At 40.5% G+C, this 26,849-nt stretch overlaps 1 protein-coding gene across 1 annotated transcript in view; it reads left to right on the top strand.

The window, feature by feature from the left end:
* The window catches only part of RORB (RAR related orphan receptor B), a 196,791-nt gene extending 174,523 nt beyond the window's left edge, over nt 1–22,268 (top strand). The window contains exons 9-10 of the mRNA XM_003911814.5: nt 542–654; nt 14,566–22,268. Coding sequence (XP_003911863.1) covers nt 542–654; nt 14,566–14,721 — 269 coding nt within the window. The 3' untranslated portion in view covers nt 14,722–22,268. The remainder of the gene's footprint in view (nt 1–541; nt 655–14,565) is intronic.
* Nucleotides 22,269–26,849: the final 4,581 nt, after the last annotated feature.

The following is a 26,849-nucleotide window of genomic DNA, read 5'->3' as shown; positions in this document are numbered from 1 at the left end:
ATCCTATTCACCATTTAAGAATTCAATATAGGAAAATAGAACTTAGAAGTGAATTTTTGAAACTGATTTATGTTTATGCTATATAAATTCTAACATAGCTTCAGCTTTATATCTGATGAGAAAATAAGCTGAGAAAAGGAAAAGGGATCCTGAACACCAAAAATATTCCTGTGATTTTCTTCACTTCTATAATTCTTCTTCACAAATCGCTAACTTCTACTTTGAAAGAAAACCTAAGCATATGTCCAAAGCAAAGAGTGAGAGATGTAAATTGTCACAGACAATAAGAAACAAAGAAGCAGATCATCTGAACCATTGTGTCCTTTTCTGCAAAGTGATTTCCTGTGTCATAATATTGTGCATTCCTGGCATCATGGTATTGCCTATGAAATACTTATGTTTTATGTAAATAATGACATGTCTTCAGAAGCAACTTAGAACTAAATAATATGAAATGGGTCTGAAGTTTGGCACTTATATATGTGGGTGAAGCAAAATAAAGTTGATGTTCCCTCCACTTATCTACTCTTTCTTTCATCAGACCGAGCCTGGCTTATAGAACCAAGGAAGGTCCAGAAGCTTCAGGAAAAAATTTATTTTGCACTTCAACATGTGATTCAGAAGAATCACCTGGATGATGAGACCTTGGCAAAGGTAGGTCCCCAGATCACAGAGCCACCACAACCAAAAGAGAGCACAGTGAGCAAAAAGGCCTGCTTATAAATCAAGGGAAATTTCTCAGCAGCAGCAATTTCTGAAAGTCACCAAAGACTGCATAAATTTTGAGGTATGCAATTTAAAAGAGAGACTAGTGAATTGTAATAGATTGCAAAAAGCGCTTTCTTGTAGAAGGATGATATTGACAGATCTGAACCCAAGGTGCAGGAAGACAAATCAATGAAACCAAGGGTGTTTTATCAGAAGAACAAACACTCGAAGCAAGGAAACAAGTCTTCAAAATTCATATGTGAAGAAAGAGAGGGCTTCGTGCTGGTTCAGGAGCCAGGTCTTGGACAAAGTTAAAAGTAGGTAGATTTTTATTCAAAATAAGAACCATCAAATGACAAGAATGGTTGCACGGGGAGGGGTGGACTACTGTGTAAAGCAGTGAGCTCCGTGTCATAGGTCATGTTCTAGTAGGTACTACCTAGTCACTTCTCAGGTATGTTATAAACGACATTCCTACCCAGAGTGCAAGATCAGACTGATGACTTGTAAATTTCCCTGCAACGCTGATCTCTTCATGCTGAGAGGTTCTTTCAAAATGAGCAAGTTTCCCTGGAACAAAATTCATGCCACATGCCATCAATTTCTTGATTCAGCTTAATTAAGAATGATCTTTAATTAGAGTACTGAAAAAACGTGTTTACCAAAGTAAAATAATCCCAAAGGAAAAGGTAATTCTCAATGATTGGTATTCAGCATTATTTTATATCTTAAAGTACCTTTGATTTCTCAAGAACTGAAATTTTTGGGCAGCCAGAATTATCTTAGATTTTAAAGTATCTTTGATTTCTTAAGAACCAGAATATTTTAGAGGGTAAGAAATTAAGAAATTTGAGCTTATTCTTCGTTAAAGATCATAGGAATCCTACTCTTTATATTTTTATCATTAAAACCTTCCCACTCTGCCCTTGAAGTTCTTTGTTTTAAAAAGGGGGATGGTAAAGACTCTATTTGGAAACACCATCAGATTTTACTTTGCACATACAGAGTACTGCTATAAAAAACCTCCATGAGTTAAATATGCTGCTTCATTATGGCAACATTTTGTTAAAATTAACGCATCACTAGCAAGAACATTTCCACATTATAGAGCAATAGCTCTCTTTGACGTAACTTTTCATTTATTAGGTGGTCAAGGACAAATCACCTACTCTCTGCACCTGTATTCTCCCAGTCAATAGCAGAACTTCAACATGCTTTCTTTCAGATTCACTGGGCAGAAAAGACAATAATGTAAATATATGCGTGTGTCTCTATAGTTGCTTGGTAGCGTATCTGCATAAATACATCTTGTTAATTAATGTGGAGGGATGTTTTCTGCATTTGGGATCTCCTGAAGACTTTTGTCCCCATATTTACCATCCTAAAATTAAAGTCTTGAAAAAACACAAAGTTAGATGAAAATTCTTGCTATTCTGCTTGCTTGGGAGGATTGTCTGCTTGTATGAAAACCATGGTCTCATCATCTAGAAAATGAAGATTACCATTTCTTCTCCTGTACAGATGTGCTGTGATGTTCAAATGAGATTCTAGCACGTTGTGAAATGGTGATTATTGCTCCCCGAGGAGGGTAAAATGTTTGTGCTTCACCACTTTCTACCTCTCACTGTCCTGGTTATGATTTGAGGTATGTGAGGTAGGAAGAAGACAGAAATTGAAGAACAAAAGATATTTGAAGGCAAGAAAGAAAATTATGTCAGCTGTAGATCAGATTAACTTCCCTTTCTCCATCTTTATTTGGAAAAGTACACAATTCAGTTCTTTTCTTATAGACAGGTAATGTTGCAAAGTTGAAAAAGCATTGGAAGAGGATTATTTCTTGGATAAAATTGGCTAGAACCAGGTGACAAAGCATTGCTTCTGTAGGCCACATGCAAATATTGGGTCTTTGTGTGGCTCCTTTCTTGCAACAGTTATCATTTTAACAGGGTGTTATCTGAACGAACGCGGACTGACCGTGAAATTGAATGAGAACTGAATTTTCATTTATCGCAGCTCTGATCTTTGTGGCTTCCGATAAGTCACTGCATTTGTCTAAGTCTCAAATGTCCATTATCAAATGCTGGAGGGTTAGGAATAGGGAGTGAGCCCTGTTAGCTCCTGGCTGCTTTAACACTCCGGATAAATGTACTATCACTGTCTAGGATGCCCTCTCAACAAATTCCCAAAAAGGAATATTTTATTTAAATGAGAGAGAAACTGTTTCATCCCACCACAGATTCTTCTTATCTTTTCAGAAAGGCTCCTTATGCCATCGTAGTCATGGAGCTCTTCTGCCTTCCACAATACCTCTAAAACAGGGCCATTCTTAATATTTGTTATTCATAGATCCCTTGGGGACTCCAGTGAATGTTGTGAAACCTGTCTCTAAAAAAATGCACATGTGCCCAAAATGTTGTGTTGAAATCCAGGGGCTCCAGTGAAATCTGCAGTAGGTAGAGGGTACATCTGCCTTCTGTGACGTGTGCACAGATTATTTCTACCGCTGACGTATTCAACCTTGAATAGGTGTTAACAGACACCAGGTTAGAGGTACAGGGCTCATCCACAATCACTGAACTGCATCCTGCAAGAGCACACTTTCCAACACACTTTCCACATGCCTACTTCCTGAAATTAAAGTTCAGGTAGCAGTGCCTTCTACTGTGGGCCAAACTTTAACCTTAGAAGGTTTGAAAATGTGCGGATTATGTATCCTAATATTAACTAGAAGATTTCAATCCCCATGTGTTAACCTGTATTTTGGTTTGGGGAAAAGAGAGAGTTGATTAGGGGGGAAAAAAAACCCTATTAAGGAATCTAGTTTCTTCTCCTTATCAGCATAATTATGGTACATAGCATATTTATAATAAACCATCAAAGCCACTTGCTAGCTGAGTGTCCCTGGACATGTGACTAAAGATATACCCAATATATGGCTATTTTGAGAACTAGATGAGATAAAATGTAAGCAAGCTGCCCAGTCCATAATGGGTCATATGTAAGTGCTGTTGCTGTGTGGTAGCTGTTGTTGTTGACAGAAAAAAATATTATTTCACAGAGAAATTTTTATCTAAGAGATGGCATATTTGAGCTAATCACTGATAGATGAAAATTATTGCAAAAGATGGAAGTTGGGAGGTTGGAGAAGTGCAGGATGACATTCCAAGTGATGGGGGCAAAGGCATGGAGGTAGGAAAGCATAAGGTATATTCAGTCTATAAATAATAGATTTGGCTGGATCTTGGATTTGAGAAGCCAGGAAATGAGATAACACTGGTCACTTTCACTAAAGCTCATGGAAAAAAAAAAAACATATATATATATATATAAAAAATAAATATACATATATATTTTTAATCCCCATATGACTAGAGGAGGCAGCCCATCTGTTCTCTGGGCTTCACTTTTCTTGTCTGGGAAATGAGTAGGTTGGGCTGCATGGTCTTTAAGGTCTCTTCAGTATTATCTTCTTCGACTCCCTAAAGAGACAAACAAAGGTTCTTCCTGACATCTTGTGCTGCCTTCCAACATCCAGTCCAGTGGGATTGTTTTAAGGACTCTTTTGATATTTTCCTGTTATAATAAGTGAAGAAAAAGACTGATTTTGCCAAGTCTTATGGATCCAAATTAGTACTCAGTGCACTATGGTCATTTAGTTGAGAGCAATACTCCAGCCTCAAAGCTGCAAAGCGTCCAGTGTGTGCAAAGCCCAGGTCCAGAGGTCAGCATGCCCGTGAGGCTTCCAGGAAGAGCTCCGTGACTTGTGCTTTGGATGTCGCCATGACTCACTTTCGGAGGTTTACTTCCTCAGCGAAGACAGCTGTGGGGATTAGGAACCTGTGATGCTCTTTCCCCACTCAGTTTAGCACAGCAGGACCACTGCCAGTGGTGGAGACAGGGTGAGAGAGAGGGCAGTAAATGTTTGAACTGTAAAGACTGTTGATGCTTCCATTCTAGGGCTTTCTCTATTAAAGTCACTGAGTCTGCCATTCTTGTTGCCCTGACGGGAGGTGCAGAGGGTGGAGGATAAGGAAGGCCAGTCCAGCTGGGACCAGGCTGTGGCAGTGTGTTCACAGCCAAGGCCAAAGCTTGGATCTGTGGTGTCATGCTCACATCTTGTCCTCAGATGCATGTGTCCAGCCCTTTCCCAAATGCAGCCTCCAGGTCAGGCCCATAGCTGGAGCCTTGCTTAATGTTGGCCTTCCCCAGTCTAGCCCCTCCTTTTGTGCCTCCTGGTTAATTAGAGTCATGAAATATTGTTAGATAGCATATTTATTTTTCCCAGCACTCCTGAAAATAGATACAACACTCCTGGAGGTGTGTTCTTGCCCAAAGCTGTATTGAGAAGTTTGAAAATAGCTAACTTTATAACAACACATATATCCAACAGGAAGGCATGGAGAACTGCTGATATCCCTCAGAGGCAAAGCCCACTCAGCTCACCATATGCAGGCTTAGAGAGAATGTTGCTTTTTATTTTCTCACAACTAACATTCAGCGAGTACCATGCCTTGAATTCACTTCTGAAAACATGTTCAAGTGCCTGTGCCTCACCATGTGCTTTACATGCAAGCTTTCCAGGAATCATGGGCCACACCACACCTCTGGGTGGTTTTAGGCCCATAGCTCTATGCTGATAAATCCTTTCTAATTCTCCTAGGATGTAGAGGAGTCTATAGTTACTTTGCTGAAGTTCACAATCTCCCTCTCTCTCTTCCTGTTTCTGGCTGGTCAGAAAGTTATATCCTGTCCCCCACGGGGCTCTCTCTTTTCCCGTTATTCTTTCTAAGCTCCTGCTAACCATGTAGATGTCCTAACCACACACCTGCATCCACAAGGAATTAGTGTAGTCTAAGGTTATGTCATGTTAATGAAAATGCAGTGGGAATCTAAGGGTAGCCATGGAAAGAGAATGACTTAGAAGAATGACTGAAGCCTGTGCTAACTTTGAACTTTGAAGTTCATCTCCTCAAATAGTTTGCTTGATTGGCTGCCATTGCCACGTGGGCCACAGAGCAGGCAGATCCTCCCTCACACAGCTGAGCCCCAGAGTAAACGCTAGGCCTTTCCCTGGGTCCCCCACAGACTGCTAAGAAGCCAGACTTCTCAAAAAGACGTAATCCATACAGGCTACAACATAGAGAGAGGAGATTGGTCTAACTCCGGATAATCAAGTGTACAAAGTCCACCTTTCCCCATCACGCACCCATCCCATTCCAACAAGGTGCAGAAAGACGAGAAAGGGAGGCATTCCCTTGATTTCCTGACTTCTGACCTACTATGCCGTGGCCAGCACTACCTTGGGCATCTACGGTACAAGATTCTCCTTCCTAGGCCTTTAGACTTATATATACTAATTTCAAAGAGTTCAGATTTAAAACAGAATGGAAAATATCTCATTCATACTTTTTATGATTCTATGTTGAAATAATGATGTTTTAGGTACTTCAAGTTATATAAAATAGATTATAAAATTAATTTCCACCTGTTCTTTCTTTTAACTTTGTATAATGTGGCTGCTGCAAAGTTTTAGGTTACATCTGTAGTCCACATTTTATTTTTATTGGACATGGCTGATCTAGAATCTCTGAGGTTCAGACAAGAGGGAGATTCACCTGCCTACTCCAGACACATTCTCTTGCTTCCATCATTCTGTCTGAGCAAAATCCTCTTATCCAAGTGAGGAACCTGAGCATTACCTTCAGCTTTCAGGTGAGACACTATCTAGAGTATGCAGCCTTCACTTTGCAGGATATAATGATAGTGTGATATGTTAATACAACATCAGAGCCACAGCTTTCATTTTGCAAAAGAAACATTCACGTGGAAATAGGGCAAAGTAGGAAGTGTTTCTAAAATTCATTTTTATCATTTTTGTTCACTCAATAAATATTTACTGCAGGTCAAATATGCCAGATAAATAGACATAGATGAGATACAAGTTCACATGCTGTGGAGGAAAAAAATAAGTGCCTCACTGACTACAATGAAAAGAAATACACGATCAGAATCACATGACTGATAAAAAGAATGGCAAAAGTTGAAAGGAATTGAGCATTTACTTTGGGCCAGGCACTGTGCTGATAGATTCTAAATAGATTAACATTTAATTCTCAAAACTATACTCTCATTAGTTGAGACTTCAGGTGATTACATATCTTGCCTAAGGTTAAGCAGCTTCTAAGTGGGAGAGCCAGAATCTGAACCCAGTTAAGGTGCTTCCAGCACCTGAACTCTTAATGTTTTGGCAGCTACTCCTAAATGTTTGAGAGGCCCAGAAAAAGTCTCTTTCCAGCTCAGACCTCTGCACGTTCCCAGGGAGAATTGCAGTAAGCTGAGCTGGGAAAGGTACATGCCAACAGATTCACTAACTTCTTAACTCCTATGTTTGTTTCTAGCATAAAGATGACAAAACTATATCATCAATATGAGAGAGAAGCTTGTCTTCCTGTTATAACAATGATGAATTACTGAAAAAAAAAAAAAAAAAAAAACAGCTTAAAAGATGGAAGGCTTAAACAATCTAGGCCGGGCGCGGTGGCTCAAGCCTGTAATCCCAGCACTTTGGGAGGCCGAGGCGGGTGGTTCACGAGGTCAGGAGATCCAGACCATCCTGGCTAACACCGTGAAACCCCGTCTCTACTAAAAATACAAAAAACTAGCCGGGCGCGGTGGCGGGCGCCTGTAGTCCCAGCTACTCGGAGGCTGAGGCAGGAGAATGGCGTAAACCCGGGAGGCGGAGCTTGCAGTGAGCCAAGATCGCGCCACTGCACTCCAGCCCGGGTGACACAGCGAGACTCCGTCTCAAAAAAAAAAAAAATCCTATTTTGCATGTTAATAATTGAAATTGTACTTGAAAGAAATCATTTCTGGTCACATTGGTAGTGCATTATCATTCAGATTTGGGGAAAACAATCATGTTGATTTGTAGATGGAGTCTATGGACCAGTGATTGAGAGATCAATGAAAACTGCAAAAGATCATTTATAGGCCGGGCGCGGTGGCTCAAGCCTGTAATCCCAGCACTTTGGGAGGCCGAGACGGGTGGATCACGAGGTCAGGAGATCGAGACCACCCTGGCTAACACGGTGAAACCCCGTCTCTACTAAAAAATACAAAAAACTAGCCGGGCAAGGTGGCGGGCGCCTGTAGTCCCAGCTACTCGGGAGGCTGAAACAGGAGAATGGCGGGAACCCGGGAGGCGGAGCTTGCAGTGAGCTGAGATCTGGCCACAGCACTCCGGCCTGGGCAACAGAGCGAGACTCCCTCTCAAAAAAAAAAAAAAAAAAAAAAAAAAAGATCATTTATAGTGATTTTTATCACTTTCTCACTGAGATCAAAATAGACTTCACTATGATTAATAATGGGATGGGCCAGGCACCATTGCTCATGCCTGTAATCCCAGCATTTGGGAGGCCGAGGTGGGCGGATCACCTAAGGTCAGTTCAAGACCAGCCCTGGTCAACACGGTGAAACCACATGTTTATCAAAAATATAAAAAATTAGCTTAGCATGGTGGCAGGCGCCTGTAATCCCAGCTACTCAAGAGGCTAAGGCAGGAGAATCGCTTGAACCCACGAAGCAGAGGTGGCAGGGAGCCGAGATCGCGCCACTACACTCCAGCCTGAAAGACAGAACAAGACTCCGTCCCAAAAAACAAAACAAAAAACAAAACAAAAAAAAACCTGGGTGTTATATTAGAATTCCTAGCAGGTGTGACTAGAGATTTGGGTTCACTTTCATCTTGAACAGCATAGTCTGTCTAATCAGCACTCAAAGAGCCCTTACCCAGACAATGTGACTCGTGGTCTCAGTCTCCCCATTCGCATTTCTATTTGGTCAGGACTTTGTTTTATATTTCGAAATGTCTATACTTTAAAAAAGTATAACACACATAGGGGAAAGTTCCCAAGTCGTAAGTACATACCTTAGTGAATTATCACAAAGTTAGCATACCCGTGTGACCACTGCCGAGGTATAAAACTGGCATCCCCAAAGCCTCCCTCACGCTTCCTCCCAACAGTAAATATACTTTAAACAAATGCAAGAATAGGCAAAATTATAGAAAACAGTTCAACAGATCCCCCAAGTTTTTAAATTTCAAATCTAGACTGAAGAAAGCCAGCTCTCTCCTGGGATAGTTTTCTGTTTGAACCTGCATTTATTATGAATAGGTACTACGTGCCAGGTGCAAGGAGACAATGGTGAATAACACATGGCGGGTTTCCTTGAGGAACTCCACTGATAAGCCAGATTATTTCAATGTATTTTAACTGTTTACGGTTTGCTGGCATATACTATAGGTACAACATCCAGAAATTCCAAGGGTTGTCCATCAGATTAATGGCCTGTAAATGAGAAGAAAGCTTTTGATATTACTCCTCATTCATCAAATTGCAAGTTGATGTATTCATTAAGACTCTTTGGCCTGTAAGCCCAGCACTTTGGGAGGCTGAGGTGGGTGGATCACAAGGTCAAGAGATCGAGACCATCCTGGCCAACATGGTGAAACCCCATCTCTACTAAAAATACAAAAAGTAGCCGGGCGTGGTGGTGTGCACCTGTAGTCCCAGCTACTCGGGAAGCTGAGGCAGGAGAATTGCTTGAACCCGGGAGGTAGAAGTTGCAGTGAGTCAAGATCACACCACTGTATTCCAGCCTGTCAACAGAGCAAGACTCTGTCAAAAAAAAGACTCTGGTTACAAGGGGAACCAACTCCAACTAGGTTAAGCAAAAGTATAAAAAATAAAAATAAAACAAATAATGAAGCAATATCTCACAGAACCCAAGGTTTAAAATGCAGCCATCAATCAGGAAAGTACTGGAATGATGAATTGGGAAGCCTTCCAAATTATTCATCTTACACACTTATCTCTCCATAGGTATCTACTTCATTCTTCTCCCTCTCTGAGTACCAGTTTTCTGTGCCTCCCTGGTTCACGTGATGAAATATGGCTAGTTCTTTGCTCCTTAGGTTACGGGTAGTTTCTGCTACAATTAGACAGCAGCTTGCTGACTCTCAGTCTGATTTCCTATTCCAGCCCCAGCTGAGTCAAGTGTCCACTTCCACTTTGGTCAGCCATGCCCAGGGTAGAAAGTACAGGCACTGCCACACAGATGCTAAGGATGGAGTCAGGATGGTGGGGGCAGGGCTTATGACCTGGAAAGATATCTCAAGTTTAATGTTATAATTCGAATCCAACTAGATTTGGCTCAACAAAAACCAAAAACAAAAAAGAAAAAGAAACAAAGAAAAGAAAATCAAATGGACATGTGAAATTGATGTGTTCAGCTTCACTTTATGTGTCCTGTTTTCATTAGTGCTCCTGAAGCTTCTTCCAATTTGATCAAACCATTGCTGGCTTCCTGGTTTAGGTTGGAGGGCACTTGGTGGCCTGGAAGCCCGCATGAACAAGATCACTAGTTTTACCCTCTGCATGTTCCATTTTTCTAATATCAAATGTACCAGTTAGAAAATTGTGAATTTTCTCATAAAACCGCCCTCTGGAGAGAAGCATAGGATTATTATCTCTTCTCAAACAGCTGCTTTTTCTTCTTGTAGACCCCTGTAGGTAGAAGCTAAAGCTCCCTTCTCATAAGAAATGCTTGTCATAAGAAAGAGATGGGTGTGAAAATGCCTTTTGATAGACCCTCTGTCTACTTCTGCTATGGGGATTATTTAAACATGAAGGAATGTCACGATGATTTAAAATTGACTACCCCCTCCATCTCCAAGTGCTTCTGGATCACTTCCCCAGCTGTTTAAAAAGTTGTTGAGCTATTAACTGCTGTGGAGGCTGCTCTGAGCTCCCTTTGAAATGGGGGTCCCCTGGCTGCAGTGCATAATATTAATGAGCAGTAAGTGATTGCCTGCTGCTCTCTACACCAGGCTCTTCTGGGCTCTGACAAGTGCTGCTGCCGCCTCCGCATGGCCTCCTGGCCCACCATGCCTCAGAGTGATGGATGCCCCTGTCGGCACTTCTGTTTCCACAGCCGACTGGGTGCCTTGCAGTCAGCCTATTCCGAGAGCACGGACGCTGGGAGAGCTCTTTGCCTTCTCGGTGCTGTTTGCTGAAGCGGTCTGGGTGCTCTTTAACAGAAAGCAATTCCCACCATCCGGCCCATTCTACAGATGAGCAACAGGAACTAGATCCAAATTGCATAAAAGAAGGCAGAACTGGGTCCTGAACCAGACTCTTAAATCCCAGTTTTCTTCCCGGAAAGGAGGAAGAGTCCATATTAACATCCCAAAACCAGACACGTAATTAAATATTTCCAGGGCAAATGAGCAACTATAAAAGGGTTTCAGTCATCCTCTTATACATTTCATGTCCCACACCACCCTGTCACTAAAGGAGCCAAAAAATGCTTCAAGAATTGTTATACATAGGATTCTACATTGTGAGTCACAGTTAGTAAAATAAGCAACTTACTTGAATTGCTATAAGAGAATGAAAAATCAATATGATTTTGCTTTTTCATTTCAATAAACGTCAATGGCTGACTTTGCCATGCATTAACTTTTGGTTAATGACTCCACTTTTGGAGTTTGGTTCAGAGCTAAGCTGGCTTCCTGCCCTCCATGTCCTTTGACTGAAAAGCATGGCCTTGACTCTTCCTCTCCTGAAAGGAAAAGAGCTATCTCAGACTGTGGGAGTGGAAGCATGACAGCTACCACATAGATCACCACTGTGTGTCAGGAACCACTATAAAAAAATTTTTGTTGACTCACTTAATCCTCACAAACTCCCTCTGAGGCAGGGACTGTTATAATCGCCATCTGATGGATAAGAAAGCGGAGAGGTTAAGTGACTTGCCCGAGATCACATAGCTGTAAAGGACAGAAATAGGATTCAAACCCAGGCAGCCCAACTCCAAAGCCCATGTTCTTTATCAGCAGACTAATCCTCTCTATGTAGTATTTGTGTATCACAGGGAACTCAGGAATTTCATTACTTGACCCCCACCAAACTAATAGCTCTCAGCACATGGAACCTTCCCTCTCTACATGTGAGAACTTCCATGTCTGCCTCCTGGAAAACCAGCTAATTCTACACATAGTTCATAGGACTGTTTCAAATTCAATGTATAATTTACTTTTTAAAAATTTTTTAAGGTACAAAGTCTTGCTATGTTGGCCAGGTTGGTCTCGAACTCCTGGCTTCAAGCTATCTTCTTGCTCGTGCCTCCTGAGTAGTTGGGATTACAGAACTCCTGCCTCCTGAGTAGTTGGGATTACAGAACTGGGCCACTGTGCCTGGCTCAACTTTTCAATTTTGAAAACCAGTTGTAAATTTATAAAATTTGAACCCCGGAAGCCGTGTTTTTCAAAGTCGATCCCATGAACCCACTGCATCGGTGTCTGCAGGGAATGTTTGTTCCAAACATGGAGTCTGAGCTTCACCCAAACTCACTGCAACTGAATCCTCCAGGAGTAGGTCCCAGTAATCTGCATTTTTAAGAACTCCTCAGTCACTCTTATTGACAAGATTGACAATAATTATAGAGTTGCGTCTGGAAGTTTCAGGAGCTCTGCACATCATCAATTCAACTGCAGATGATTGTAGAAAGCGTTCAAAGCCACTCTGCATTCAACAGCTATTTCTGGGAGAATTACAATGTACAAGAACTGTTCCTAAATTCTTGTAGTCTCCTTCTGTGTGAGCCAGCTGGTTAAGAGAGTTTGAATAATTTCCCAAGTGACTCTAGTTAAGTGGACACTTGAACACTGTGTACCTATGAAAATATAGAAAAGACACAGTTTTCCACCCTGGACCCAAAGTGAGCCTTTCAGAATGGGACTCTGAATCATCTTTCTTTTTTGCTTAAAACCCCCTCAGAGAACATAACGTGAACTATGAGGGCTTACATAATCTGGCCATGCACACCTCTCTGGCATTACCTCACCCACTGCTCCAGCGACCCTGAACTGCCTTCGGTTCTTCCAGAGTGCCAAGTGCTACAGCATCTTTGCACGTGATCCTAGGGCATGTTATGTATGTACCCTCTGCCCCAGTTCCTAATTAGCTCTCTCACTCTTCCATCAGAGCTCAGCTTCAATGTCACTTTCTCAGAGCAGCCTTCCCGCGCCTGCCACAAGTCAGAGCACCTTCTTCCATCCCACTTTTCCTCCCGCTATTCTTCCTTGGCACTCACCGCAGTTTTTCAGTCTGCTTTTGACTGTGTGGTAAACTTATTTCATCAGTCTCATCAAGTAGACTGGAAACAAGAGTCATAGTGTTTTGTGCATTCTAGTGTTTAGCCAAGGTGCCTGCTACCTATTAGGCATGCAATTCCTTGTGGTGTATCAAGAATGAAAAAAAAATTCATAATGTTGGAGATAAAGTTTTGATTCTCAGTCTAAAATTTAGCATCCATTCTATTGACAAAGATTCCTCATTTTTCATGTCTATCCCCGTCTTTAAATAGCAGTGGAGATGGTCAAGATTGGAAAGTCTGAACTCTAAACTTCTTTACATGTTCTAGATCCCTTTACTGAATGAGCCAACAGCCCTCATCCTGATGCTGTTTTTAAATTGCTCCTAGTATGGTTATATAGTCATTAATTGTTAAAAGGAAAGTTAATGAAAGAGTGGAAGTTACTGATTTTTAAAAACCACAAGGCAACTAATTATCTATTTCCTCTTTTATTTCAAAGGCTGAAATGGATTCTTGTTATTGAACAGGGTAGGGAATATGATGATGAGCCTAACTGGTGATGAGAATAGGTTTTGTTTAATTGTATTTTTCATCACTTTCGAGTGTGTCTTTAGTCAGCTATATGAGCTATCATGCTTACCTTTTATAAGAGTGTTCTCTACACAAGAACATTTCTCTCACAATAATTTAATCACAGTGACTTTTGTTTAAGCTAATTTTGACACGAAAGTGATGGATTCGAAGTGTTCCTATGCTATAAGTGTGTTAAAAGCTGGAATTGTTCATCTCCTAAGACCCACACAGCATTTAAATTATTATTAAACACTGTCTTCTGGGTATCTTAACCCCAAAAAATTACATCTTACATGATACGTATATCAAAACCTAACAAGTATAAGTGGATATCCTTCCACTCATTTTTAGAACACCTTCCTAAGGAAGCTGAGTGCCAGTGACCTCCCAAATTCTCCATGTGTTTCATATTATGCATTACAGTGGAAATGGATTAGAGAGCCACTATACAAGTGGGCTAGTGAGCTTGATAGCCAAGCAGTCCAGATTATTATAGATTACACCTCATACAGTTTGGTTGTATATCCCTAAATATTATCATCTTCCAAAGCTACAAATTCATGTCGCGAAAATCTATGGGAAATTACAGGTGATAATAGTGTTCACTAACAATTACACTTCACATCTCCAGTGTTCTTAACACTTTTATAGAAATTACCTCCCTCAGTCCACACAACAACCCAATGAAGTAGGTACTGTTAGTAAGCCCATTTTATGAATGAGAAAACTGAGACACAGACAAAGCGACAGCTACGCCATTACTAAGCTCTTTTGGAACTCAGGTAGCCTGCCTACAGAGCACCCACTTGTAACTATTAAACTGGAAAACTATTAAACTAGAAAACCTCTCATAAATACTTATTTAAGAGCAATGAATCAGGGATCTTGGTCCTGTTTTCTTGCTTGCTTCCTTACTCTTTATTTTTCCTTTAGGAGATGGAGTGGCGAGGGGCAGGGAGTACATTTTATTTTGTTTTGTTCTAAGAGAAAAAGCTGAAAGTGAGCCTTCTTTCTTTCTGAACATCTTTTTCCAAAGCCCTTTACCTTCATCTGGGGCCAGAAAGGACACTGATTCCACTAATGAGCTTCCCTCTCTATCTCCCTCTCTGTCTCTCCGTTCTGCAGTTAATAGCCAAGATACCAACCATCACGGCAGTTTGCAACTTGCACGGGGAGAAGCTGCAGGTATTTAAGCAATCTCATCCAGAGATAGTGAATACACTGTTTCCTCCGTTATACAAGGAGCTCTTTAATCCTGACTGTGCCACCGGCTGCAAATGAAGGGGACAAGAGAACTGTCTCATAGTCATGGAATGCATCACCATTAAGACAAAAGCAATGTGTTCATGAAGACTTAAGAAAAATGTCACTACTGCAACATTAGGAATGTCCTGCACTTAATAGAATTATTTTTCACCGCTACAGTTTGAAGAATGTAAATATGCACCTGAGTGGGGCTCTTTTATTTGTTTGTTTGTTTTTGAAATGACCATAAATATACAAATATAGGACACTGGGTGTTATCCTTTTTTTAATTTTATTCGGGTATGTTTTGGGAGACAACTGTTTATAGAATTTTATTGTAGATATATACAAGAAAAGAGCGGTACTTTACATGATTACTTTTCCTGTTGATTGTTCAAATATAATTTAAGAAAATTCCACTAAATAGGCTTACCTATTTCTATGTTTTTAGGTAGTTGATGCATGTGTAAATTTGTAGCTGTCTTGGAAAGTACTGTGCATGTATGTAATAAGTATATAATATGTGAGAATATTATATATGACTATTACTTATACATGCACATGCACTGTGGCTTAAATACCATACCTACTAGCAATGGAGGTTCAGTCAGGCTCTCTTCTATGATTTACCTTCTGTGTTATATGTTACCTTTACGTTAGACAATCAGGATTTTGTTTTCCCAGCCAGAGTTTTCATCTATAGTCAATGGCAGGACGGTACGAACTCAGAAATAAGTCTACAAAGGAATAAACATAATGTGTGGCCTCTGTATACAAACTCTATTTCTGTCAGTGACATCAAAGCCTTGTCAAGATGGTACATATTGGGAAGGGGGCAGTATTTGGAGCCATTTTCCTGTTTCAAGAATTAGGCCACAGATAATATTGCAAGGTCCAAGACTTTTTTGACCAAACAGTAGGTATTTTCTATTTTTCACCAGAACACATAAAAACACTTTTTTCTTTTGGATTTCCATTTGTGAAGGAAGCTTAATTTCAGTGCTGATTGTGTCTTCAACTGAAAACTACAATCCATGGATTATGACTACCAGCAATTTTTTCTAGAAACATTAAAAGAATAAATCAGAACCCAGGGCAACAATGCCATTTCATGTAAACATTTTCTCTCTCACCATGTTTTGGCAAGAAAAGATAGAAAGAGAAGACCTAAAGTAAAGAAGTAATCTTTATATTCCTTCTCTTTAATACCTTTATTAGGAAAAGTGGCAATAAAGGAGGAGGCATATTATAAAATGCTATAATATAAAAATGTAGCAAAAACTCGACAGATTAGAAAAAAAAGATCTGTGTTATTCTGGAGATCTAATGTACCCCAAAGGCAAAACTAATTCCTATGCAGTTTACAATTATATCATCCATTTACCCTAGAATTTTTTTTTAGCAATTTTTAGAAGTAAAGAATACAAGGATGACATTGCGATCAGAGATTTTAGACTTCCTTGTACAAATTCTCACTTCTCCACCTGTTCACCAATGAAATTAATCATAAGAAAAGCATATATTCCAAGAAATTTGTTCTGCCTGTGTCCTGGAGATCTATACCTTTGGTATTTTCTGATTCAAAATAAAACTTTAAAAAAAAAAAAAAAAACTAGGAGAGAAGTTTGTGTATAAGACAATGACAATTATGGTCTCCTTTAAGCATATCCCAGCCACCAACTCCTAAAGAACTGCCCTTTTCTCCTTGCTAAACACACACACACACCTGCTTTGTAAAGTTTCCATCAGTGGAAACTTTGATTATTATTTTTTTTAATCTCTGTGCTCTCCTGAAGTTCATGTTTGAGCAGCATCTCCAAGATACCACAGAACTCTTGATTGATGATCAAAACAGTAGTGTCGCCTTTTCCTTTTAGAAAACGGAACATTTTCTCACCTCATGATTGATGAATTCTAAACCAATGGGGAAAAACAAAAAGGCTTTAAAATAATGAATCTGTTTCTCAACTACTGTTATATTCAATTAATTTAACTACATTGAACCAAATTACCTTTGGTTCTAAGAAGACAGCTGTAGACTGCTTATTATGCTGCTACAGGGACTCAATTCTTTTTGGTGTAAATGTCACTCCTGCTAGCTCTTTGTATAAAGAATTAATTCCCAGAGTCATATTTCCTTCTAATGGAAAGATTACTCTACTGATTGCTAGGAAAACAGGGTAATGGAAGGCACTCAATTAAACCAAGCCATTTCCAAATGCAATGTATGTTTTATGATTGGCTTGTGATAGGCGATGCTTCATGTGTCTACTTGGTGTTTCCCTTTGAGCTTTGAACTTATGTCAAACTTTGTTTTCATTGTTCTGTTGGCCTGGTGTTTTCCATTGTCAGCCTGTAATTTCTGCTCAGTTGCAGAGGGAATTATTTATTTCCTCCAATTTACCTTAGAGGATTTAAATTGGCTCAATGGATGAAGTGGCTCAGAATTTTTTCCTCCCTTTTCCCATGGGTGATATAGGAAAAAGATTGTTCCCCACATTTACCTTGGGAGGTACTGCTTTTGAATTTGTGTTGTTTCCACTAGTGTAAGCATTTCATTGGGACAGCATGGACCTTTTGAAGCTGGGAGGAAGGAAACAGAGCTAGCATCTGAACCAGAACAAAACAATGGCAACCAGGACGTACTCAGCCCACTTAGTTGAGAGAAGAGATTTCTAGTTTGGGTTACAGTTGCCCAACCTTCCCTTAAAAGAGAATCCAGTCATGTTTTCAATGGTAAAAAGCCTTAAAAAGCTGCCCTTCGAAGATCTCCTATGACTGTATGTCAAGGTATTTTGTACCTACAGTCCCAGAACTTTGTTCCTTCCCCATGAGGACTAACAAATGTTCACAACACTCATGATCAAGTGTGCACTGGAAGAAAAAAATCCACAATCTGGGCTTCTCACTTCGTGCTTCATAAATGACAATCACTGCTCGATGCAGATGTTGCACTGTGTCCACTCAGGGATGTTTCATTAAAAAAAAAAAAATACATCAAGAAGGAGGAAAAAATTAAAAACGGGAAAATGACAACAAAACGTGAATGGCATACATTAACTATGCCGCTGAGAGCACCTCTCTGACAAGGCTTTCAGGCCAACAAGCAGTAACTTCATGTCATAAACTGGACTGAATTATTTGGACTTGCTGAAAAGTTGCACCCAAGTAAGGACAACTTGGTCTCATTTTCTAAACTCCGCTAAGAGCCAAATAATCTAGCTGTCCCATTCAGAGGAATTTTTATCTCCGTGCAAATCCAAACTTTTCTGTACAAATCCTGAACAAGGAAATTACAGAAATCTAACTGGCATTAGATAAAATGGACAAGGGAAGTGAAACTGGGTGAATTCAAACTTCAGTGTATTTGTGGTCCATAAAAAGAAAGGGAAATTTTGGAGGGAAAATAGAACAGGAAAGGATTCCAAATCTGGGTTGACACCCGCATATACCCGTACTGTCCATGACTCAGCAAATCTTTGTGCCCCTTGTTCTGTGGCTCCTTTTCTGTTTTGAGACAGATCTTGTTCAACATGTTGCTCAGGCTGCAGTGCAGTGGCATGAGATCTCGGCTCACTGCAACCTCTGCCTCCTGGGTTCAAGTGATTCTCCTGCCTCAGCCTCCCGAATAACTGGGATTACAGGCACATGCCCCTACACCCGGCTAATTTTTGTATTTTTAGTAGAGATGGGGTTTCACCATGTTGGCCAGGCTGATCTTGAACTCCTGACCTCAAGTGATCCACCCACCTTGGCCTCCCAAAGTGCTAGGATTACAGGCATGAGCTACCCCGCCCTGCCTTCGGTGGCTCTTTTATCCCCCAAAGACTGAAAGCTGAAGGTGGAGACGTTCTCCACAAACATACCCTTTCTGAATTTCCCTTGTTTTAGCACTGCGTTCAGGGCTCTGGACTAAAGTACCTCGGAGTAGGTAAAATCAGAGACTATAACGATCTCCTGAGTGATTAGATTTCTTTGGTAGATTCTAAGAGATCTTAAATCATCATAAACTCTGCATATTAACAAGAGGTCCCAGGGAGGTGTCAGTACATTTCCTATCGTAGCTGCCTTGTTCAAAGCGTAACTTCACAGCAGTCAAGTTAAACTGTTTGTAGAAAACCACAGAGACCAACTCATGCTCACTCTCTACAATGCAATGTGTCCCAGGCTTGAAGGCAAAAAACAAGTCTTGGGTCCCAAGGACAACCTAAAACCTACCAGCTTTCTTCAAAAACAGCAATCAGATGCAAATAATGGCAGTGTTGTTCTATGTTCTTTGTTTCTGTTCATTATAGAAGCAAGGAAAAAGTCTACTTCTATTGGAAATTAGAAGAAATAATTTCTTCCTGACTCTTTTTTTTTTTTTCTATAAACTTTTATTTCCAAGGAAGCTGCTACAATTGACAGTCAATTCAGGCCATAGATGTCTGTGCCCTGACAGAAGCACCGTCCAACAGAACAGCAATAATTTTAAAGTGTGCTTCTGTAGTGAAACTCTGCACAAAGTCCCCTGCATAAAGAAGAGGGGAAAGCCTACCATCTGCTTTAGACGAAGTGCTATTTCATGTTCTGTTTCCAACTGCCAGTATAAGCAGCAACTAGAGTAAAGACCTGATGTGGGAAACTATGGGGGTCTTTCAAAAAAAAAGAGCTGACACTCTATTCATTTTTGGCTCTCAGGACCAGAGGGTACAGGGTAGAGGGTAGTTTACCATTTAAAGCAGGGGCTGAAAATTCGAAAGCCTAAAAGGGCCAGGGGGCTTAATGCAAATGGGTGAAGCAGCCCAGTGACAAGCTGGCCAGGAAATGCCCTGTGGAAAAAGGGACATCCACGATTTAGCTGAAGCTGAATGCTGCTAGAGCTTCCGAATTTTATAAAGTCTCTGAAATTATACATAATGGCAGTTGATGCAGAGCTTAGTGCAGACCAAACAAATACATCACTGAGCAGAAGAGGGCTCGTAAATGGTCAGCTTGCAGCCTCTGGTTTAAAGCAACATCGCATCTGGGACCAGCTCAACGGCAGCAAGTCCGGCCAGATTCAACCCTGGGCGATATTAGAACGATATTAGTTTTGGAAGGAGGGGATGGAGATCTTCCCCTTCTGATACCTATTTTGTTTTCGTATGTGATTGTCACAACTAGAGGATATAACAGGAGGTCAGTTTACAAAATAGCCAACAGTCTAAAAATGAAAACAATTCAATTTAGTGATGGCTTCTAAAAGGCACTTCAACTTGTCTTGCCCACACTCCCTTCCTCATAGAGCCAGGGGGCTAGATTTCTTGCCACTTTTTTCTGAAAGGCAAATACGTGACTTTGATTCTTTTGGGTCTCGACGTGTTTCTTTAACTGTGTGACTTCAATATCTGTGACAAGTGTTTCTTTTCCCTTCGTCGTATGTGAAGAATCTATTCTATAGTCGTGATCATGTAGTCCTCCATTGTTTGGAAGTGCAGACCATGGACCTATGCAGCAGATGGGGGTTTTCTATTTGTGCACTTTTTTCCTAAGCTGCTGAAATTCCTCCGATGTGAATGGGCCATAGCAATCTTTGCCTCCTGCGTGACCATAAGCATGGCCTCCAGTGGATCAGAGAAAGCAGCTCAGTGATTGTTCTCATGGCCAAAAATAAAGCACAAGGGTTACCGGAATTGAATGAGCCCCGCTCAGGGCCGCACGGGGCATCTGCACCCCAGCTGGGCAGCACGATCCTTGTATTCAACTATACTCTTCTGGCGGTGGTTGGTGGCAAGCATTCGCGTGCCTCTGTCACAACCATACCGTAGACACACATTAGGTATGTCTGGAAAGCTACAAATCCCACATCCAAGCACAGTGCCGTCTGCTTCATCTGATTAACACACACACAAGAAAGAAAAACTACACCCACAGAAAACTGAGTATGTATTGTAGAAATGTAGAGGAAAAATAAAAATATTTTTTCAAATGTAATTACTTTTAATATATGCTTGTGGAAGGTCTAATACAATGTATGCTGTCTCTGTAATTTTTGCTGTAAATAACTGGAGACAGTGAGTACACTGATTTTTCTATGTCTCTGTTTAAGCATAAGACTTTGTAACAATTTTTTTAGAGGGGGAAATCAACAAAGAGCAAATATGTACTTGCTTCCTTTCTGCGTGTTACGTACTTCTCAGTTTTTTAATGGAAACTGGTTGTAACAGTTTAAGCATCTTGACGGGTCATTGGTGTTAAGTGTATGCTTCTTTTTGTAATATGACTGAGAAAGGGACAGGGCTGTCAATTAAATCTGCTCCAAAGAGTTTGTATTGAAGATTGGCCTAAGACCTGCAAACTCCATCTCTAACTAGACAATATGAAAAAGGAAAATTTAAAAAAAAGAAAAAGTTGCCTGAGTTAAGTCATCTTTCCTTGTAGCAAATGGCTTTGTCCAAATCCTTTCTGCATGGAATAGCTTAAAGAAAACAAACTCCGCTTTCTGATGAACAAAATATTTTTGTACACATTTATTTCTTATTAATAACCTGAGGTCAGACCACACATTTGCTGAAGCCATAACTGACCTTCACCAAATAAATGTTGTAAAGAACCTGGGGGAGGGTTGGGGAGAGACTGAGAGGGAGGAAAATTCAAGGTGTCATGAGCTATAGCAACACAGGCAGGAGCAAGTTGTTGAAACTGATGCTTTTCCTGCATCCCAAATATCACTTTAAAAGGCTAGTATTTTATGATGATCGATTTATAATAATAAAAAGATATTTAGATTTAAATGAGACATTCCAATATTTTTGAAATCCCTGACAATGCTTCCTTGCTTTTAGGATTGAGAGAAATGATTTTCATATACTTCCAACGTTCAGAGATTTAATGTTTTCACCTCAGCTCCAGCCTACACTTGTAAAGTCAAGAGCGACTCTAAGTCCTGTGAAACCTTGGGCTGCCTGGGGCTTGGCTGTGCCCATTAACCTACTGCGCCTGGGGGGCAGCATGGGAGGGGTACAGTTTGCATCTCATTAGCATGCACACCACTGTTGGCAATGCATAAAAGTTGTGTTGCCACAAGTATGTAAAATAAAAATATTCACTCTAAAAAGCGTAATAATTCTACTTTTTTAAAACAATAATGTCTCTTATAGTCACCATTGATTTTTCTGGAGTTTAATTACATTATTACCATGTATTCTTATTGGCCTGTAGAGGCAAAAGGCAAATCACAAATAAACCCAGTGACATATATAGTTTTAAAATCTACAATTTTCTGATCTCTCTCTCCTTGTTTAATATATAAGCCCTAATTTCTGTGTATGTGAGTAAAACTGCAGCCTGAGTCATTTAGGAAGTAAGCATTGAGTTTTTTTAATTATAAATATACTAGAATAAAACAGCACTCCCTAACAATTAAAAAAGAGTTTTATATTACTTTAGAATGTAATAGGTTTTTGTCCTTATTTTATGTCCTGTAAATTATTAGTTCAATACTGTTAGCATTCCCGGATAATGCACACATGATTTCTGAATGTTTTCTGTAAATGACAATCAATGTTTATGAAGTTCCCTCCTTTAATGCTGAACAAAATTAAAAGAAGAAAAAGAAAAAAGGACTTGCCTAATGGTTTTCTTTCCTCCCCCCCCCCCCCAAATTCCCACTCTCACCCCTGGGAACAACGAATGGGTAGAAAAGATAAGATTCAGCTTTGAAAACATTACCCCATGGGTTCTTACCTACAGAGTTTTCCTTTTTCTAGTAAGTAATGGTTAATTTTTTTTTTTTCAGGAAATTCTTGTGTCCTCAGGGACCTGGCCTGTGTTGGAAATATTCATTGAGAAAAGACTCAGAGTCCATGCTAGCCAAATAGCTTACCAAGTTACAATTAAAATGAGAGCAGCGTCTCTCAAAGATAATAACTCTCTTTTTCTCAGCACTTTAATAAAAGGAAGCCCCAGCTAGCAGAACCATAAGCAACTCCCTCGCAAGCACTTTGTTGAAAGAACGTGCAGCGGGTTTGAAATGGATGTGACAATCCCTACATCTGATGAAAGCTTTCAGATAATTAATGATTAAGTCTCTGGGTCTGATTTTTTTTGTTTTGAATCAAGCTGCTCCACTACCAAAACCAATGCCCACCAACATATGAATGCTCTGAATCTCATTTGGAGCTGGATTAGGGAGCATTGAGGATAATCACAGACTCATAGTGATGTTGAAAAAGGTAGCTCCAAGAGAGGTCAGCAATTTTTCAGGTGCTTGGAAGTTGCTGCAGATTGGGGTCCCCAGAGCTGAAATGCTCCAAGTACAGTAGTTTAAAGCAACATTTAACAGATTTTAAAAGTAAAAGCACTGATGCAAGTGACAGGATGAGCCCTGGAAACCCTTCTGTAAAGTTTCTTCAAACCTTTGCTGGTCTTTGGAACCAATGAAAAGATTTCCAGTATGTTTCAAGCCATATCTCTACTCAAGACATTCAGATCCCATGTGGCTCTGCTGAGAGATTACAGACACAGAGAACTGCACTGATGGTTCTGTGAGAGCACCATGTAGGTCCCTTGGTTTATAATGAGGTCTTCAAGTGTCTAGTCAGAGATGGCAAACATGTTACCTCAACCTATCCCAGGCCCATGTCAATTGTCGTCAATGACTGGTCCTAGAACTCTCGGCTAAAAAGTCATCTAAAGGTTTTTCAGAAACCTAGATCTATGCAGCATTGCAATACAAGATAAAACTTATCATTTTAAAATTCAGCTTGGACCATATAGCATGATGATTATTAGCTTTTGATAGAGTTATCAAAAATTATAAATTAAGCCCATTTTGTGCACAAAGCTTTGTTCTGTTCATAGATCCTCTTCTTTACTTAAGAGCAAGTCCTGGCAACACACTCCCACAATCACACTAGGCTAGTGTGCATGAGGCATGGCAACTATCAAAGGTATAGCCCGGGTGTGGCATATATTCCAGGTGGCAGCAGCTCCTTGATCCATTTAGAGAAGAGGCAGAAGTGAAGTGAAACTTCTAATAACATCTTGGCAGTGAGGTGCCTCAGATCACAAAGCCACCATGCTATAAGTTTTCTCTCATTGTTTTCTGAACTTGAACTTGCTAAGCTTAACTGGTTGACTCAATATTATTCCAAGAGACTGTAAAATTCTTGACAGCTGTATCTCAGAGACCTTTAAACCACCCGGGATCATGAGGTAGGCCATGGCATGGTGGCACTCAATAAATGTGTCAACTACATTTATTGGAGTCTGCTCTCCTTTTCTACTTCCAGCTTCCCAACTATTAGCTGTGATTTCACTGATTTTGCCCTTGAGAAAATCACCCTCCAGCAGAGTCATCAGACATAGACATGCTTTTCACCACAAGCAATGAGAAGGAAAGTGGTGGCCCATTGGCAATGGACATTGAAAGAATGGTCTTTCCCTTTCTCCAAAGATTTAGCCAAAAGCAACAAGAGAAGGAGCTTGATATTAGACATATCTTCTCGGATTTTCACAGAAGACTCAGCTGGGCAGGAAACAAGAAACAGAGAGATCTGGGAGGCTAATGTGTAAAGCAAATTCGGCATCAAAGCCTGGTATTGGCACGCCCTTCTCCAACTTTCCAGTCTGGTTTGATCAAATCACAAAATCTCAGTCAAAAAGTAGAGAATCTGGATAACTGATTACTTACTGAAGTATATCCCTGCCCAGGTAAGAAATTTTAGAAAAGGTCCTACTTTTTAAGAGATGGAAACCATTATATCTGTGATCATATGTTCTGTTACAGCAGTCAAAACAGCAGATCAAATGTCATTTTAGATACCTATCTAGTCGCTAGATGCCTTGCATGTGGCTAGAAGATGAAGGAAGCAAGAAAGAACATGCAGGATTACACAGCAGATTTACATGGGCTAGGCCTACCCACACTTCATCACCCAGAATTAATCCCATAGCACCACAGCAGTGGAGGGGGCTGAGATACATAGCCTAGTTAGTTCTGTGTGCCCACAGAGAAGAGTAAACAGGGTTTAGGGAACAGTTAGAAGTCCTGACCCAAATATGAAAGAAATTCAGGAAAGTCTCTAATTTCATCTTCCATCAGATACTGCAACAAACATGTATTCAACTTATTTATTCAACAAGTATTTATTGACCCACTACAATGCCAACCAAGTCACTGATAATGCAATCGTGAAATATGACAGGTACAGACTCTGCCCTCATGGAATCTATGGTCTGGGTCCAAGAAAGGTGGATATACAGAGGAAAAAGATATAATATAAATAATTATAAAGAGTAACCCTTATTACAACTGCTACACCAGCTACAGACAAAATCATAAGATGTCACTACAGATTATCTGTTATTTTCTATTTAGCTCTACTCTTGAACTCATTGTCACCCACCATAGCCCATTTGGTTTTTTAATAATGTTAATTGTTTAATTAGTTTCTTAATAGTGAGATAAAATCTTTCCTCTCATATCTTTTCCCCAGGTTATAGCTAGTTCTGCTCATTGAGACTAAGCAGAGCGAGTGCATGTCCAAACCTATCTCTGTCTTATTAACTCACATGCCTGTCGTGGGGTAGGGGGGAGTGGGGAGGGACAGCATTAGGAGATATACCTAATGTCAATGACGAGTTAATAGGTGCAGCACACCAACATGGCACATGTATACATGTGTAACAAACCTGCACACTGTGCACATGTACCCTAGAACTTAAAGTATTTTTAAAAAACCTTCAATAAAATTGATACATCTTTCAGTCCTTGCTCGCAGTCTGGCTGTTTGCACAATAAAAATTCTCTCTTATCCCTGCTATCCCTCACAATTTAATCTGCTCATAAAAACAAGTTGTGTTCATTTGAAGAACATCATCAGAACAACCAGGAACACAGATTCTTGACACGGAGACCAATCAGGGATCCTGTCTATGTCATCGATGCCAGTCATACCCATTTAGAACATGGTTTTTGCAGGCACTTGTGTTACAATGTAGGTTTTATTAATATTCAGGTATTGTGAAGCCAGGAGATCAGGAGACAATTACCATTGAGAAGATAGTTTGTTACTCACAGTTTCCAAGAGAAGGGGACATGCCACACCACACGGGGCACAAGCGGAAGCACCGGTGTAAGTGCCAGGAGGCAGAGGGAACAAGGGGGACATGTGGGTAAGACCCTTTATTGTGGTTGTGAAAAGGAACAGGTAAAGTAGACTAAGGAGATTTAGGATTGACTAATTTGAATAATTTCAGTTGACTCTGTGGTGTGGTGGCTGTCTCTAGTTGTTTAGTACTTGGCTCTAGGCGATTAGGCAAGGGGGCTAATGTCATCCTGTGTGAGAGCTCAATAAAGACGGTGGGGAGTATGGACTCTGGATTGGTGAATTTGCATTCAAAAAGTGGGCTCAGAGGCAAATAATTAACTGTCTCAAGGAACCGAGTAGCCCTGGAAGGGGCAGTCTTTCCTGCATCAGTGAGGCCCACGATGTCAAAGCACCAGGATAAAAAGATGCTCAACACAGATTGATTTGTGCATGTTGGCCCACGGTGGGAAAATACCTGATCTCAAACCTTATGTATGAAGAATAAAGGAATATCTGTCCATCATGGAAGAGAATTTTTTTGAGAACTTCATCTGTACTTTTCTCCCTTTATTTTCCTTCCTCTGACTCATACCTAAGCCTCTTTGTACTTCCTTTCCTCAAAGACTTTTACTGGGTAGAAAGCTGACTCCCAGGCTCCTGAGGGTTTTGCAAAGATTACTGTGTCTCACACTGGGCACCAAAGAGAAGAATTTTCAATCTGCAAGGTTTGGATCATGAAGGAATATGCAGTGATTAAGATGACTCTAGAACACAGGCACTTAATCTCAATTTCTAGATACCACAGAGGCCTCCGATGTGAAGAGGGTATTTGTTTATTAACTCTTGCAGATTTCCCAGGGATCGAATGACCCACTGTGTATTTAAACATGAACCAAAAGAATTTTTTTTTTTTTTTTTTTTTTTTTTGACGGAGTCTCACTGTGTCTCCCAGGCTGGAGTGCAGTGGCGCGATCTCGGCTCACTGCAAGCTCCGCCCCCCGGGTTCACGCCATTCTCCCGCCTCAGCCTCCCAAGTAGCTGGGACTACAGGCGCCCACTACCGCGCCCGGCTAGTTTTTTGTATTTTTAGTAGAGACGGGGTTTCACCAT

Source organism: Papio anubis, chromosome 13 (genome assembly GCF_008728515.1).
Source record: "Papio anubis isolate 15944 chromosome 13, Panubis1.0, whole genome shotgun sequence".
NCBI lineage: Eukaryota > Metazoa > Chordata > Mammalia > Primates > Cercopithecidae > Papio > Papio anubis.
This window is presented reverse-complemented; position numbering and strand designations above follow the sequence as displayed.